The sequence below is a fragment of the Odontesthes bonariensis genome, chromosome 2 (assembly GCF_027942865.1).
Source record: "Odontesthes bonariensis isolate fOdoBon6 chromosome 2, fOdoBon6.hap1, whole genome shotgun sequence".
Lineage (NCBI taxonomy): Eukaryota > Metazoa > Chordata > Actinopteri > Atheriniformes > Atherinopsidae > Odontesthes > Odontesthes bonariensis.
In genome coordinates, this window is record NC_134507.1 from 17,858,353 (window position 1) to 17,874,859 (window position 16,507).

Consider the following 16,507-nt stretch of genomic DNA (forward strand, 5'->3'; position numbering starts at 1 on the left):
TCACAAACAAACAGGTAACTGTCATCACTGCACACGACCGGAGAAGCACTGCTGACCACTTCATTAGCAACATGACATGTAAGTGATTGCACTCTGCTGTGCCCCCAAGACTTTACAAATCACACAAATGGCACTTGAGTGGCTTTTGGAGTAGATGGAGTTTCGCCTAACGAGTGATCTTGTCTTCATCCATTAGGTGTCTTGGTGTATCCTGCAGCAGCATACCAGAATGCTGTATACACTTGAGTGACAGTGTTATAATTCATAACCATGTAGAATTATGTGGTAGCAGAGAAAAAGCAAAGCGACAAAGTAGAGGAGTTAAAATACGGTGAGCTAAAGGGCAAATTATGGTGGAATGTTTTCTAGACAAAGTGGAAAGCAGAGAGCATCGGTCATTTTGGGAGTGTATATGTGTGTTTGTGTCCGCATCAAGATATTCATGAGCAAAGCTTTGTGCAGTGTAACTGTGTAATGAGGTGGGTCGCATCTGTTTGCATCTGTAAGGAGAGTTTACGCAAAAGGATGTAGAAAAAGGGCTTTTTAAAAAGAACTATTTATAATGGCTGATGTCATCATTGTCAAAGTAGACTTTAAACATTGCTAACAAACCACGTAACCATTTGAGGGTTCAAGGGACTATAAACCGTCAGAGTTACTGTATGTTGCAGATAAATGTATGAAGATGAGGCATGAGAAAAAAGGGATTTCAGAGTTTTGAAAAAGTGCAGGGAAGAGATGCTGAAGATGAGGATAATTAGCAGAGAGAAAATGCAGGGAAGAAGACCAGTAGGCATGGTATCACAATACAAGTATGTGAAAGTCCCCCAGAAGCACCGAGGCTAGACAGGACTGACCTCAGTGTGGGAGACACTGCTGATTACCGAAAGGGAAATCAAAGTGACTCCATTCCTTTTTTCTACTTATACTCCCATTACGGCTGCAAAGGATGACGAAATAGGCAGGCCTTCTGTACGTCTCCTCGTCTATCTCAGGATGATTGATGACAGCCAACCTCCATCCAAAAATATCATCCTTTGGCTTCAAAGACAGACATCTTTTGCTGTGTGTGCCATGATGCCCTGTCTTGTGATGAGGAATATTTTGCAGGTATTTCAGAGCAGGACTGTTCTCACCTTCCCCTTACTGATAATGAAGAAGGTGTCTCCTCTGGCCCCTTGTCTGATGATGTATTCTCCATCTTCATAATGTGTCTGTCAGAAGAGAAGACCGGAGAAGAGAAGCATTACTGAGGCTCACTGTAATTATTTTGTCTCCTTTCTCTTCTTGAGAGTAAGACAGTTGCTATGCACACTTTAGAAGAAGTAAAGCTAAATTTGGTGAATTGAACTGAATCACAATTAGTCACGTTTTTCTCATTGAAACCACAGAGCGGAAAGTTGCTTCGGTACCTTTTACCCAGTGTTTACTTCAATATGATCTGCAACCTTGAATGTGAAGAGGTGGGTAAAGAAATAAATGAAAAAAGAATTAATGCTACTGCATCTAATTTAAATGGGGAAAAAAAAATCACATCTCCTTCACAATAAAAAGAATACAGAATATCCATCCATCTATCCAATTACTGTAGCTTCACTAATCCTTTTCAGGATTGTACCGGAAGGTGTCACAGAATGCATTGTGCTCTGGACTGATCGTCTGTCAAACACAAGGTAGGATAATACTTTCACTCTTGCATTGCTTGTGGCTTCGTGCAGGGTAAAGTGAAGTAATATGGAAGATGTGACATCTTTTAATAAAATATACACCTTTGCGCCACGGAGAAAACTGGATATGAAGTTATGTTATGACTGAAGCTCAGAAAGCACCACTTGCATCCACAAGGTTGACTGAAGGCTGCACCTCCGAGAACAAGTCTGGAGGAAATATTGAGCTCAATACTACCTTTAAGATCAAAAAGTACCTTCTCACAGTTGCCATCTATTGAACTCTCTGACCCTTTCATCTAAGATTAAGATCTGATTTATTGGTCATGCATACATATGAAATTTGTCCTCTGCTTTTAACCCATCCAGGTTGGCACCTGTTGACACACACGCACGCACGCACGCACATGGTCACACACTCACCCATTCAACACCCAGGGAGCATGGGGGTATGGTGCCTTGCTCAAGGGAACCTCAGCTGTGACAAGGAGTTGGCTATCAGTTCCACCAATCTTTTTTTTTTTTTTTGAGTGGAGAGAGTGGGAATTGAACTGCCAACCTTCCAAATATTGGACGACCAACTCTAACCACTGAGCCACGGCTGCTCTTATTCATACAGTCAGTTTTCCCAATTTAATAAAGATAATGAATATCACTATTTGAATTGTTGGCAAAAGCAGTTTGCAACATTTTATATCGCTTTAGTTTAGATGAATGGGATCTAGTCTGGACTTGTTTTTGCACTCTTTTGTACAAAAGGATTTCAGGTCACTTCTACACTGATCAGCCACAGCATTACAACCACAGGTAAACCTTGCTCACCTTATTAAAATGCAATGTTATTTAGGGAAAACTGGAATCCTGACATTCACAAGGATGTTTTTACCCCCATGACACCGGTACTCCCCTACAGTAGCAGCCTCCCCAGCAGGACAATAGGGGGGCTGGCAAAAACTCCTTATGAATAACTCAAAGAACATGTGTTCAGCTGTCTTCGAAACTCCCGAGAAACCAATCTGATAGACTCTGATTGTATCCGCGGGACACAAGCCCAATCCACAAAGACCTCAATCCACAATCCACAGGGCCCAAAGGATCTATTGCCGACACCCCAGTCCCAGACACTCCAGGACACCCTCAGATGGTCCTTGTCCACGCCCGACTGCTCAGAGCTCTTTCAGCAGCAGGAGGACGGCCTGTTTAAGATTAGGCGGGTGGTTGTACTGTTATGGCTTATTGGTGGACATTAAGGAGCAGGTTGTTGCAATAGATGCCAATACCAAAAAACAATGTTTTACTTAAAGTTTAACATGCATTTAAGATAGGTAAGATAGATAAGATTTATTTTTTTTACAAAATAATATTGTTTTTATATTTGTTTTGTATACTTATTTTATCTGTAACTTGTGTTTGTTCACACAAGTTTAACATGCTTTTTTAGTATTTGCTCTATCCCTCTGCTGCTGCTTAACTGCAAAAATTCCCCTTTGAGAGACTAATAAAGGTCTCTTCTATTCTTTTACAACAGATAGCATTTCTTTTTCTCCTTTCTACCATTCTTTGGTCTTACTAATTCAACTGCTGACATCTGAAGGAAACATAAAACTTGTGCCAATTTACTTTCCACATACCATTTTCTTCTCTTTGATGGCGTAGTTCCTCACTCCAAAGGCTGTATACAACTATAGATTTTTTTGTCCCTTGTGGTGCCCGTGCTTCACTTAACTGTTTCTCCTGCTGGCCTTTTACACTGAATCTTTTCCGCATACACAAGTTACATGTTTTTCCACGCACAAAAGTTTCATATTGACATGATAACAGATGACTTTTTTTGTTTTGTTTTGTATCTTTTTACTTTGGTACTTTACAAATTCGTTAACATGTTGTCAACCACGTAAAAAAACGGAATGTGTCTTACAGTCATACCAGCGGCAATCCATGTTATGATAGCTGAACTTACTCACAACTGCAGGGTCATTTTACAAAGAGACAACAATGTGCCATGACGCAGCAGAACAAAAGTCAGTAGCAGTGAAACAACAGATTCAACAGTGTATCAGTGAGAATTAATCATGGTGTTTTTTTTACCTATACTATGCCACAGCATAACAGTATTGAACAGTCATCTTACAAATGAAAAAATTATTTTTCTGCAACAAGCGACTTATTTGATTTATCAGTTTAGATATCATCCAATTGCACAAAGTTTGATATGCAGTGTTTTCATTGTTAAAACATTGTTTGGCCAATTTACAGAACAGAAAATGGTGATGTTAGCTATATGTACTGTATAAGCTAGTGGAGAACTGTGTTAGGAATAGTAACTGGGATCCTGATAACCATATACATGAGGTCCAAGGTAAATCAAGATATACCAAAAGGAAACAGAAACTCAGGCCTTGATTTGTAAACCATTTGGTCCCAGAACATATGCATGGGTTCTGCTTAAGCAGAGCACATGTTGGATGAGTTGTGCTCAGCTCGAATAAGGCAGGATATACAGGGATGTGTTCTCACTGTTCATTCGCTTTGAATGAATGAATTTGATGCTGAAAATAAATTGCATTGCTTCAATTTGTTAGCGTTGTTTGCAATGGAGAGCTGAGAGAACTTCAGCTTTAACAGCCAATCAAAGCGTGTGACTGATAGTTCCCACAATTTGCAGAGCACACCCATCATCAAACATTAGCACATCACATCCATGTAAGTCCTGCCTAACTAATATTTCCTGTCAATTTCATTCTCCGCTCTGACTGTGTCCGCTGAGCTCAACTCCGCTCTGTGTGCCATGTAGGAAAAAGAAATACCGGAAATGATTTGTGTGTCACAGAAAAAACAAAAACACAGAGCAGAGTGTAGGAGAGCAGACATAGTGAGGAGTGGAGGCACACAGTTAGTGCAGCAGAGAAAACACACACTCAAAATTGTGGAGAAATCGAGGAGTGCAGACTCACACTGACCCAAAAATAAATGAGTGTGCATAATATGATGAGCTTTCAACTTGATGAAGTTAGAACATAGCTAATTATATGTCGTTCAAAGCTAATGTTAGTTAACCTTGTTCTCAAGGCCAAGTCTGTCGATTTCACTCCAACCTGTGATTTGAGTGGATTGGTTAATCGAATATGTGTGAAAGCCTGCTTTTTGCTTTTTTCTTTCATTGTGACAATGTCATTGGTTTTCTGGAGTCCTAAGGTGGGAAAGCTCTGCCATGATGTTATTGCTTGCTTCACCGCAGATGTGTCATCAGTTCTGCATTTCGTTGTTTGATAGTAATAGTTTTAGGCTTTTATATTGTTTGTGTGCAGGTTCCATAGACACCACACAACAAGGATACTCGCTTGTCGTTTTATCTGTGTTAATGTTGAGTAAAGTAGCGAACATAAATTAATTAATTTAATCTGTTATTTTTGTTATTTCTTTTCACATAAAAACAGGCAATTTCTTTGGTGATCATAGGAATAGATTGGAATAAATTTGCATAGGTAATAATTCTCTATATCCTAAAGCTTAAGGATCTAGTACATATCTGTTATTCAGATATTTATTTACTTGAAAGATATGAGAAGACTGTACTTGAATGCAGTTCAACATGTTAAAAGACTTAATGTAATTAGCATCAAAAGTGTAGAAGTGTATGCATGACCAAATTATTCTGGAGGACACATCAAACAAAGTGGTGTGCAGATGGCTAGATAATTGAAATTATGACACGTATCAAAATGCAAAGAAAATTCTCTGCCCACCTACAATATAAAGAACATATTCTTAAATTAATACTTTCTTTAATTCACATATAACAACTCCCCACTCTGCAAATGACGGAGCCGTGTTTCTTTTTTTTCCCCGTCTGTCTCCAAGGCAGCTGTTGGTTTGCATTCATTAGCATATGCAATGAAGAGCAATCACAAAGATTTTAAAAACTTGCCTGAGTTTTTAATCCATCACAGTTAACACCGAGACTGCTATTACAGTTATCAAATAAATGAAGTGCAAGCTTTAAAATGAGGTGATTTGCATTAAAGTTGTGTTACCACATACAGTAATGTAATGATGCGCACACTTTCTTTGATGGATTACCAAACTCAATTCCGTTTGGGCCAATTTCTTTTTTTAGTGGGAACGAATGAGAAGCAATGGACTTCTCAGAGAAAAATTTTCTCCTTAAATATTATGCTCCCTCAAAAGAAGGTATTTAAAGCATGTTAGTTACCATAGTAACAACTAAGTCATTGACGATACCAAACCACAGCATCAAATAAAACACATAACATTGTGCTTCGGCTCACTTAAAATGATTGACCCTGTTTAAAAACTAAAATGGCTTCTGGCTGCAGTGCACAGAATTCCTGAACAGGTTTGTGAAATTAACTGTAAGTGGGCCATTTAATTCAAAACCACCATGCTGAGCACATAATAAAGTGCAACAATTGCTCTAAAATTCCAATTGTGGCTAAGTTTTTCCATTGAACCAACAGAATAATGCCTTCACCAAGTAAACCTTATCTGAAACACGCAATCAATCACCTTCTGGCTCCCTTTACCATGAGCAATAAAAAAGGGAATGTACTGTATAATAATCTATTAAGATACATAAAGCACTGTGCTGCAGATGCCACAAGGCAACAAGGGGCATACCTCCTCTAGGATATCAGCTAGCTTGCTCAAGATATCCTCCTGGAGTCCGTGGAATGTGGGAACACTGCAGGAGAGAAGAAAGAAAATGCTTTTAAATAGACGAGTACATAAGTTCAAATAATTTCTAATAAAATCTCATGTTTGTTGCATAATAAATAGAAAAAATAGTAAACTGTCAGTTTAGTATACAACAATAAAATATAACTACTTCCCACTAAAGTTGTTGGCTTTAACAAGATGCTTTATACGAACAAGCCAACATCCCATCATCTTTGAAATATTGCATACCTAAAAATGTGATATAATGCCCATGACAATTAATATTTTGTATTTTGTTTCGTAATTGTCATAATGTAAGTAACAAGCTAAAAGCCAATCAGTCACATGGAAATAACCTAAAAAAAATATTTAGACTTATAACATCTTCACAATCCTAAAATTAGAGTCCGAGTATCTAAATGAAGTGCCAATATTGAGAATCTCCTCAGGAAGTGACAGATGGACACATGTCTTATTCAGTCTTCTGACATGTGTGCGGTGCCATCATGCCTGGATCCAAAGGCTTACAGAGGAAAGTTTGACAGGGCCTTTGAGTCTTACAAGGGATATCAAAACATGAATGTAAATCAATTACTCACTGTAAGGAAAATCATCTATAAGAGACATAGATTGCAAATGACTGTCATAATATCCAGGACTTGCAACCCCAGCAACCAAAGAGTAAACAGCTTGATATCAAAGACATACTGAGAAACTCCAAATTGTATTCATCAAGGACCTGCAGGTAGTACCTGTAACTGTTGGTATCAAATGCATCGACATAAAAAAAAGTCATAACAAATATGATATGCACGGGAGGTGGGCCAGGAAAACTTTGCTGTCTAAACTGACCTTTTTAGCTAAGATAACAGTGAACAGCAAAGAGCAGGCCCATTGGAATAATGTGCTCTGGACCAACACATTTCTCTTCCCAGCCCATCACATACTGCTGCTTGGTCAACAGCCTCTTATGTCAGCTTTCGACACAGGAGGTGTCCCTTTTTTTGTCTATTTCCGAAGCACAAGGAACTGCTCTGCAGCTGCATATGGCTAGTTATCCTTCTGAGCGCCTGGCTGCTTCAGCAGTAAACAGTGGCAGGGAAACATCATTTTCTCGAGCAGGGTTGATGAACAACTAACACAGATCATGTAAAAGCTAGAGGGGGTGAGGCAAAAAGAAACCTGACTCCTAAGCATGTGACTTCTGTCTGACTCCAACCTTGAGACTGCTGGCATGAAAATGACTTGGTTATGGTTAGAAAAACCTCAGGGTTAGATGTTAAGAGTACACAATAAAATACATTATATCGCTTTAAAATACATTGCCTTTTAGGTCTTGCTGACATTTTCCATGTTGTCATGGTAATGCCAGCTCATTAAAGCTGAAGCAGTAGACTCCTAACCAAGCATCAGAATGTGATGAGTTAGGAGTTAGAATGGGTTATCCAGAGAGACAAATCAGAGATAGCTATACTAAGAGTAAACATGCATGACACAATCCAGTGATTTTCCAGAGAACAACTTCATGCCAACATTGAAATATAAAAGTTAAACTGTTATATTTGGGGCTGCTTTCAGACCCCATGGACAAGACAGCTTGCGGTCATTAATCTATTTCAACAATGAATACTGTTTCAAATACACAAGTGCTTGAAAGTAAAGTGAGACAATCTGTCTAAAAATTGAAAGAGAAATGTGGTAATAGGATGATTCTTAGTACACTTACGAATCCACCAGGCAATGGAGGATAATCAAAGCCAAGATTTGAATCCCATTGTGTTCAGTGGGGATTTTAAATGGGTAGTGCTTCCTTTGATGTTTTTGCTAAACTACTGAAAAAGTATTTGTTCTTATTTTTCAACCTTTATATGTAATGTATCAAATGTTTTGAATGTGTAAAAAAAAAGCCAACAATTCAGTTGCCCAGAGTCAAATGACACTCTGAGCTGAGAGACATAAATATAGGCAGCAGTGCCACAGAAAATCGATACTTTTCTATGGAGGTCAGCCTGTGCATTGCATTATACTTCTACAGTAGGCGTATATAAATAATGCAGAACAAACTGAGCAACATGTGTGCTTTAAACTGTATGGCATCAGAGGCAGGGGTTGACTACGCCAACATGAGGCTCCAATGTTTGTTCCGGTGCTTCCCGGCAGCTTGAATGAATGCAATCTGCCTGTTAGCGAGTGGACTAAATAAAACTCGCCTAATGTTTATCAAGGAGGAGAGAAAATATTTCATGTTAGTGAACAAAGGGCTTATCTTCCTATATCATCTCTCTCTCTCTGTTTCTCCATCTCCCTCCCTCCCCCCATTTTCCATGTTTTATTACTGTAATCTGAACCATCTTGTCTCGGCCTCCAGATCCTGACCACAGCCGCTGTGCTGATCCTTGTGTTGTTGCTTCCTAAACGGAGGGACTAGATAATCAGCTAGGCAGTGAAGAGGCGACCCCACTGTACACGAATGGTATAGACTTTCAAACCCTCAGTTTGTGGAGCTGCTGACACAAACAAAAAGCTTTGGTTCCAGATCCATCCACTGGAATTCAGTTTTATAGACATAAATGTCACCTTTGTGATCAATTCAAAGATTCTAACAATTACACACTTAAGACCCTGTGTAAGTGTAGAGCATACGATATTTTCACCACTTAGATATTTCTCCAGTAAAGTTTGATAAATGTTTTCTGATGCTCATTAACTGCACCTTTTAGAAAATAGTTGGGATGACTGTTTTTATTATGTGCCAAAGAGCAAGGCTTGTATTGAAAGAGGAAACAAGGTTGTGTTAGAGTCCACCAACTCTAAAAATATCCACAACAGAATTATGCATTTAGTAAATCTAGTTGAGTTTGTCCATTAGACTTTTTACTTTTCCTGGAACAATGTATTTGAGTGATTTGAAATATATACGCTGGCAAGCGGCAATAAGTCTTCACAAGCACACTTATCTGCGGTATGTAATACAATGTGGGATCAGGTTTTCCTGAGTGTTCCTCTTCTGCAACTTAAAAGCGCAGATGTATGATATCCCAGCAGTTAATGGGTGGGAGGACGAATTTGAACCAGTACGCTCTTGTTCTTCTCTTAAACTAAAGCTCTTTTATCACATTTTCTTTTGAAGAGCACAACAGGAATATAATTATCTGCCAGTTAACAAATGCTCCCATAAATCTCTGATTTCTCCCCCGACACCCCTTCAAGAACCAAACGCACAGTAAGTCTTACAAGCTTAAACACATCTATAAATATTTACTTATCTCTTGGACTGTTATGCAAGACCTGCTGGAAGGCAGGAGGTGCCACACTGTACAGTATATACTCGGAATACACTCAGGAAAGAGACTGCAAATGCTTTTTTTAGTCAAAGATATCACAAAAATAGCTTTGCTCTAACATGTGAAATGCTAACAGAGTCTTTTGACCAGTTAGAAATCAATCTTGGTACTGTATGCCTTATGGCTGAAAGTGTACTGTATATATAGCACAAACTAAAGTGACTTTATTTCAAAGGGAGGAAGATTATGATTGGAAAAAGTAATATAACTTTGCGAGAAATATTATCTCTATCAGTCGCAAAAGAAGATAGTAGTATGGTGCTGTTACACTGCTTCAAAAAGTCTTTAGTCGAAGTGTGAGTTGAGTCTGCCCATGAGGGCTCCAAAGGGTTTCATGGGAGGCTCAGTGAATTGAGGTCAGAAGATGTTGCATTAGTTACCAAAACAATAACTGTTTGTGATGTGATTACTTCAAAAAGAATTTGACTATTTTTCACAAAGTCACACTCTGATAAATGTATTGGCACAGGCCAGTTTGGCATTTGTATAACAGTGATATGTGGTTATCATGTGGTCATTTGTTTCGGAAGGGAAGGTTTTTCTGTTTCTGAAGAACCCTCATCTTAAGAAAACGGTGAACAAGACTGGTGGGGTTTACAAAGAGCAAAAAATTGACATTAGAGATTGCATCCTGTCTTCTGTGAAGGAAACTTTACCATGATGGTAGTTTAACAAAAACAGTTGTGATCCCCAATGCAACTATCGTCTTATTGTAAGCATTGCACATCAGGCAAAATGCATACACTTCTGCAACAGGCAAATTCATAGTTTTGAAATGTGCTGACACTGTAACCTGCAGAAATAAAAAAAGAAAAGATGCTTCAGTCAGAATATATAGTTATATGATTTGCGAAATCTAAATAAGAGCAGCAGAGTGCGTAAGTGAGAAGATCAATTTCTTAGTAATGAGAAAATGGAGTAGTGTCTATATTAAGAAAGATGTTATATAATTTTTTAATTGGCTTTGAGACCAAAGTGGATAAATGCTGAGGAGAGAGAGTGGGTTACAGAGATTTAGCCTGCAATTGCATGTCTCAGTCTCTCTTTTGTGTGTCTTTCTTTTATCCTATACTTAGTACAGGCCCAAACAAAGAGTCTGCAGGCCTTTTAAATGATAATAGGCTCCTCTATGGAAAAACGGCTATTCCTTGAGCCTCTCTTATACAGATAAGGACATAAATGTTCAATGGCAAAAAGTATTAGATATTATTTCAGTGGATTGAATGACACTGCTGACGTGTGTTGAGATATATAATTCATTGCCACAAAGAAAGAGAAAGGAACCTTGTGAGAAACAGCTCAAACATATTCTACTGAATTATTCTCGCTAATTTCATTCACTGCATTTTAGATCAAACACCTATTCAGGCCATTTGTCTGTCGCAGTGGGACAATACGCCACGGTTGCTCACCTCTTAAGAAACTCCATATACTCTGTGTGTTTGATGAGACCCGTCCTCATCATGATCGTCTGAAAACATTGTCGGTCAATGGCCCACAGCTTCACATTTGTTAGGGCTGGAAAGAAGACCACACATAGCAATGTCATGAAAGACAGTTTCTGTCCTCGGGGGATCAGAGAAACACAACAGTAACATTGGGTGTAAGCAACAGATTCCCTGTGACAGCTTTATGCTTTGAGTATACACTAAATGAAAGTAGTGGATATCCTATACACTTGAAATAGGAACAGAATACCAGTTGTATAACAGTGTGTGGTATATCTCTGTAAATTAAAAGTAAATCTACTAAAATCACTGCTCAAAGGCTAGGAGAGAGAAATCCATTAACCTTTAGGTTTAGTTTAAATAATCATCGTACTTGTGTTTTCTCAAGCCTCTGATCTGGCCTGCAGAGCAAGTAACAACTATTCTGACCAATTACACTCTAGTAGTTGGGAGTTAATGGGTATTTTTAGAATACCCTGCATGGCTGGCTTGCTTCAAGTCATGCTATAACATTTTAACTGGTTCAGGGTCAGGATCTTGAGCATGCCATTTTTTATTATTCTAAGCCCAAGAGTTACTGATTACTCTTTGTTCTATGAGCAATTATCAAATTATATGGTGGAATGTTATGTTAGGCTACAAATCACAGTTATATATATATATATTCTTCTGTAAAAAAAATTCCTCCAAATAATTTAGAATTAACTGTTCTGACTGCAATTTGTTCTGATTCTAAGGTACAAACAACAAGTCACAATACTCTCCACTTGAAAGAGATGAAGGTGAAGGTGTAGGTATGCAGGGGTTGTTTTAAAATCTAAATGTAGCATTGTGCCTAATTTTAGCAGCATTATAAGATCTGTTCGTCTTAGCACCAAAAGCATTAAACAGATGAAATGTCCTTACTTTGAAGAGCAGTGATTTCCTGGGCTGTGTCAACATTTATTTATCCATTTTTTCAAATGGTGAGCTGATGGTAGAATTAAGGCAGAGCCAGAAATACATAGTATGCATAATAAAACTTCTTTGATACCTCCTAGGCATTTTTTAACCAGCCAACCAACAGGAAAACATTCAAATAACAAAAAAATATTGAAAGATGTCATTCACCTTTTTTTTTTAACTTTCTTTCCTGGCTGTTGACTACTGCAGACCTTGGTCCTCAAAAAATAATTTTTTTTGCTATCTTCAAATCTCAAGAGCTATTTCTCCACAGTTTCGCCTCCACAGATCACAGTCATGCAGTGAAAACCAGGCCATGTGGGTTTTTAATCAGAGCAAGGGACCTCTAACCAACAGCCGATTTCCCCGTTCCATTTCACAGAAGAGATTGGGTGGTTGGGGCAGAAATTTACCAACAAAACAGAAAAAAGCACGATCCATCTAGCTGGGTCATATTGTAAAATGACTGCCAGGATCGAATGCTTCATTTTGTTAATAGCATGAACATTATCATCACTGTATAATATTTTTCTATAAACATATCACGATCTTCTGTAAGAAAAGGCTCTTATTTGAAGCGCTGTTACTCCATAGAGGGTAAAGATTAAACCGAGCGTAATCTTCAGCCTGATCCACAAAGAAAAAGCCGAAAATCCTTGCAGAGTTCACTGTGCAAGAGCACATGTGCTACTGTTAATATTATAAAAAATATATATTGGATAACAGTCTACTTGATCTGAGGGCTCACTCCGTCTCATTCTCCCAGTGTGAAACATCCTCCCTGAATTTTAAAGATAAAAATCAATTTTTTCTTTCTCATAGCCTCTGGAGATCATAGATTATAGAAGAGTTATATTGTTCTCTTGTTGGCCATTATAGTTAGGTCACCATGCAGCTGATGGAGAATCAGTGTGTTACTTCTCGGTTCAAAAGAGTGAGTATCTGTCACGGTTAATAAATGTGGTACACACACATCCTCATTATTCCTGTCAACTCCACCTGGAGTGTCCACTGGAAGGTGGTTCTGTCTATGTGGTTCAGTTCAATTAAATTTCAATTCACTTTATTTATACAGCGCCAAATCACAACAAATCTCGAGGCACTTCAATGATACAGTCCAACTCAAGCCAAATGGAGTCCAACTCACTGTAATCATAATCAAATCCAATTCATCAAATCATTCATTCATTAAATATCTTGTAGTTTTTAGAGTGAATTCTCAGCGAGTATATATATCAGCTTATGCTTGCATTCAAATACAGTAAGTATGATTTGTATTCACATCAGTGCTGTCTCACAGACAACAATTTCTTTTGTTTTTACAGACCAACATGTGGCAGCATTTTAAAATCGGGCCAAACCATAAGAGAGATGCCCTTGTTAAACAGAATGACACTGTTTTTACTGAGACTCTTTCTTGGAGCAGAAATCCAAAAACAGACAGCATAACAAAAAAAAATTACATAGAAGCAAACCATAGACATCCTATTCAAGTACAAAAAGATAACAGATATACACACACTTTTGAGAGAAGAAATGTTGCTCTTGAATACATACAAGTATACAGATGTGAAATGCAATTAGCACAGTGGAATATAAGACTGTTGCCTCAGTCTGAATACTCATTTTCCACAGTATTTGATTTGTTTTTCTCTTTGTAATCCTTTCAAATGTGTTATCAGTTCCAGTCATATCAGGATAGAGTTCCGTCTTATCTTATCATAATGCTTATTTCTGTTGAGGTGATGTGGAAAATAAGGAAAAATTACTCCAGCAAAGAATGTAGCCCCGACAAACCTCATTTATCGAAATAGGTTGAAAAAGAGAAAATGTTTGGGCCAAACCGGAAACAGTGGGAGGTTAGACGTCACTGCCCACTATGTAGTGTGTAATGGAGTGTTTTGGATGAAAGTGGGAGCGTGAGGCAGTGGGAAATAAGATATGTAGGGAGCCTGCAGCACACTGCAGTAGGTAAATGTATTATTTGGAGACTTGGCTAAATTGCAGTGAGACTCAGGGAGCTACTTAGCCAGTGCTGAGGGTGCAGATAAATGTCTTAATGCTTATGGGTTACCGACCATTAACTTCACAGCTTTCTGGAAGACTGCAACAGGCTATGCTGGTGAGCTGGAGGATGTTGTTTGGCAAACGCCTTGAGAAATTTGGCTGTGCGTTGTTTCACTGACCGCTGGGGCTTCATCAGTGTTTCATTGTGAATGCGTGACCCATCAAACCCAGTGGCATTTAGTAAGTATGTGTACACAGGGTACATTATTCACCTCAGTAGTGACCGAACATAGTGACGCCCCATTGCCCCAGATGCATTGTATTCTTGATGCATCATAAACATTGAAAGTTTCCCTTTAAAAGTGCTTGAAAGCCTTTCAACCAGAAATGTGTTAGCAGTAAGGCTTTCTAACTTGTAATATGCAGTAAAAGTGTTTGATTTCAAATTGTTTATTTATCTGGATGTATCTGATTGGTTGGTTAATACTCTTTCCATTTTATATTTGCTCCATCTAAATGTTGGTCTGTTTGATGTTTTATGATGATCCAAATATAGGGCCACAAGCCGAAACATGTTACATATATGTGTATGTGTGAAGCTGTGCCAGAAACTCTTAGACAGCTCTAAAGGGACAGCTTTATCCAAAAAATGATCATTTCCTAAACTTGATTAAGTAGATTTGCACTGGTTAAGCGAAGCTTAAATAAACACGGATATATTTGTATACAGTATATGCAAAATCTGGAGTCCACAGATGAGTTTGATTCCAAAAGCTCTCTGATATCTGCTTTCAGTCAATCTGTCGTCAGAGCATTATTGACCAATAGCATTTGCATTTGCTTTGGTAGAGCACAGTGGTCGAAATATAGCTCTGCAAACATCTACCATCATCCAAACATGATTTAGCTTTTTAATTGAGATGGTATTAGTTTATGCAGGACATTTAGTCAAACTCAGTCCACATCTCATTACATCAGCTGATCTTAAAGTCAAACCACATCAGACAATGGATCTGCTGATTCCCTGCTACAAATTTGGTTAGCATATCTCATACAGAGAGCACTCTGTTTAGCCTTTCTACCTTTTCTGCCTCATTTGCAAGCCACTATATAACCCAACTCCAGTCCATTTCCTCATCTTCAAATTGTGTTTGACTTCATCAATGCCATGTATGTTGCTATGTGCTTTGTTCTGTACAGTGGGGCATCTGCTGCTGCTCTTTCTTCCCCCGGCACTTCACATGGCACACAGAGATTACGTCATCAGGCATTCTGAGATCGGTCTAACCCTAACCAACCCAAAAACCATATCGTTTTTTTCCACTGATAATTATGAATCGGCTAAACCTTATCATTACAACTCAACATATACCCTGTCTCCTAGGTGAAAGTTCAGTGTCTGACCCAAGTAGTTACTGAAGTCTACAACTACAGGCTACAGCCTCTTTCCAAATATGTTTAACATGCAGTCAGATGAGTTTGACAATACATATCAAACATGATGAATTTTTGCTTTTTAAACTCCTCACCAGTGGGTTTACACAGGGAATATAGGGTGATATCAGTATAATATGTAGCTGTCCTTTTCAAATACAACATTATGGTAGTGCCTCCATAGTAGAAAACACAAAGTTTAATTGTGCGTGTATATTGTGGCAGTTAAATCCCTTGAACTTTACATTTTATGCCTTGAATTAAAGCCATGACAACCTCACTATTACACCCTGCTGACAAGTGTTTAACACCTATGTCTCTGCTGCCCTGAAAGCTCCTCTAAATTGAATGTTATCTCGCCCGAGAATAAAAGATGGCTATTCATAACTATCCTTTATTGCCTCCCTTCTACTCTGCAGTGGTTGTAATCCCTCACCCTTCTATTTTATGCAACAATGGATCTGTTGGTTTGATTGTAAACACAGCAAAAAACTACTAACTTCCCAGCCATGCCATACCAAAAGGAGAATTGTGAGCAACAATGTTCGTATGGATGTTGTCAGTAAGATGCAGGATTCAGACAAAGCTCATATGCAGTGGAAGTACTCATTCATTCATTTGGCTCGGTCATAATTCAATGTAACTGAATTTCAGCCCAGGAATTATGCAAATGCACCATGTGTGTATGTTCTTGTAATCTAATTATTGCTTGTTAAATTGCATAAACATAGAATGACAACATTTTTTTCTCTGTACTCTGGTCTTGACAGTTTACATCCAAGCGAGTCTGTAAGTTGGGAGATATCCAAACTTCTTGCATTATGACGATTCTAATCCTGATTTTCTTTTGTTGTGAGCGTCATGTTAAATGGGGTTTAAAATGACTCAAAACGGTCTACGTCACACGCATCATGATTCCGCTGACGTCTAAAGCACCTGCCATTTGAAATGCAAAAAATCCACAGGGCTACATGGAAGTAGATCAAAG

General features: G+C 38.4%; 1 protein-coding gene across 2 annotated transcripts in view; it reads right to left on the bottom strand.

Moving 5' to 3' along the window:
• The window catches only part of LOC142394796 (cGMP-dependent protein kinase 1), a 90,499-nt gene that overhangs the window by 24,897 nt on the left and 49,095 nt on the right, over positions 1-16,507 (bottom strand). For both annotated transcript variants that reach the window (XM_075478394.1, XM_075478393.1), the window contains exons 4-6: positions 11,101-11,206; positions 6,306-6,369; positions 1,137-1,214 (exon numbers count right to left, since the gene is read on the bottom strand). In XM_075478394.1, the coding sequence (XP_075334509.1) occupies positions 1,137-1,214; positions 6,306-6,369; positions 11,101-11,206 (248 nt within the window). The remainder of the gene's footprint in view (positions 1-1,136; positions 1,215-6,305; positions 6,370-11,100; positions 11,207-16,507) is intronic.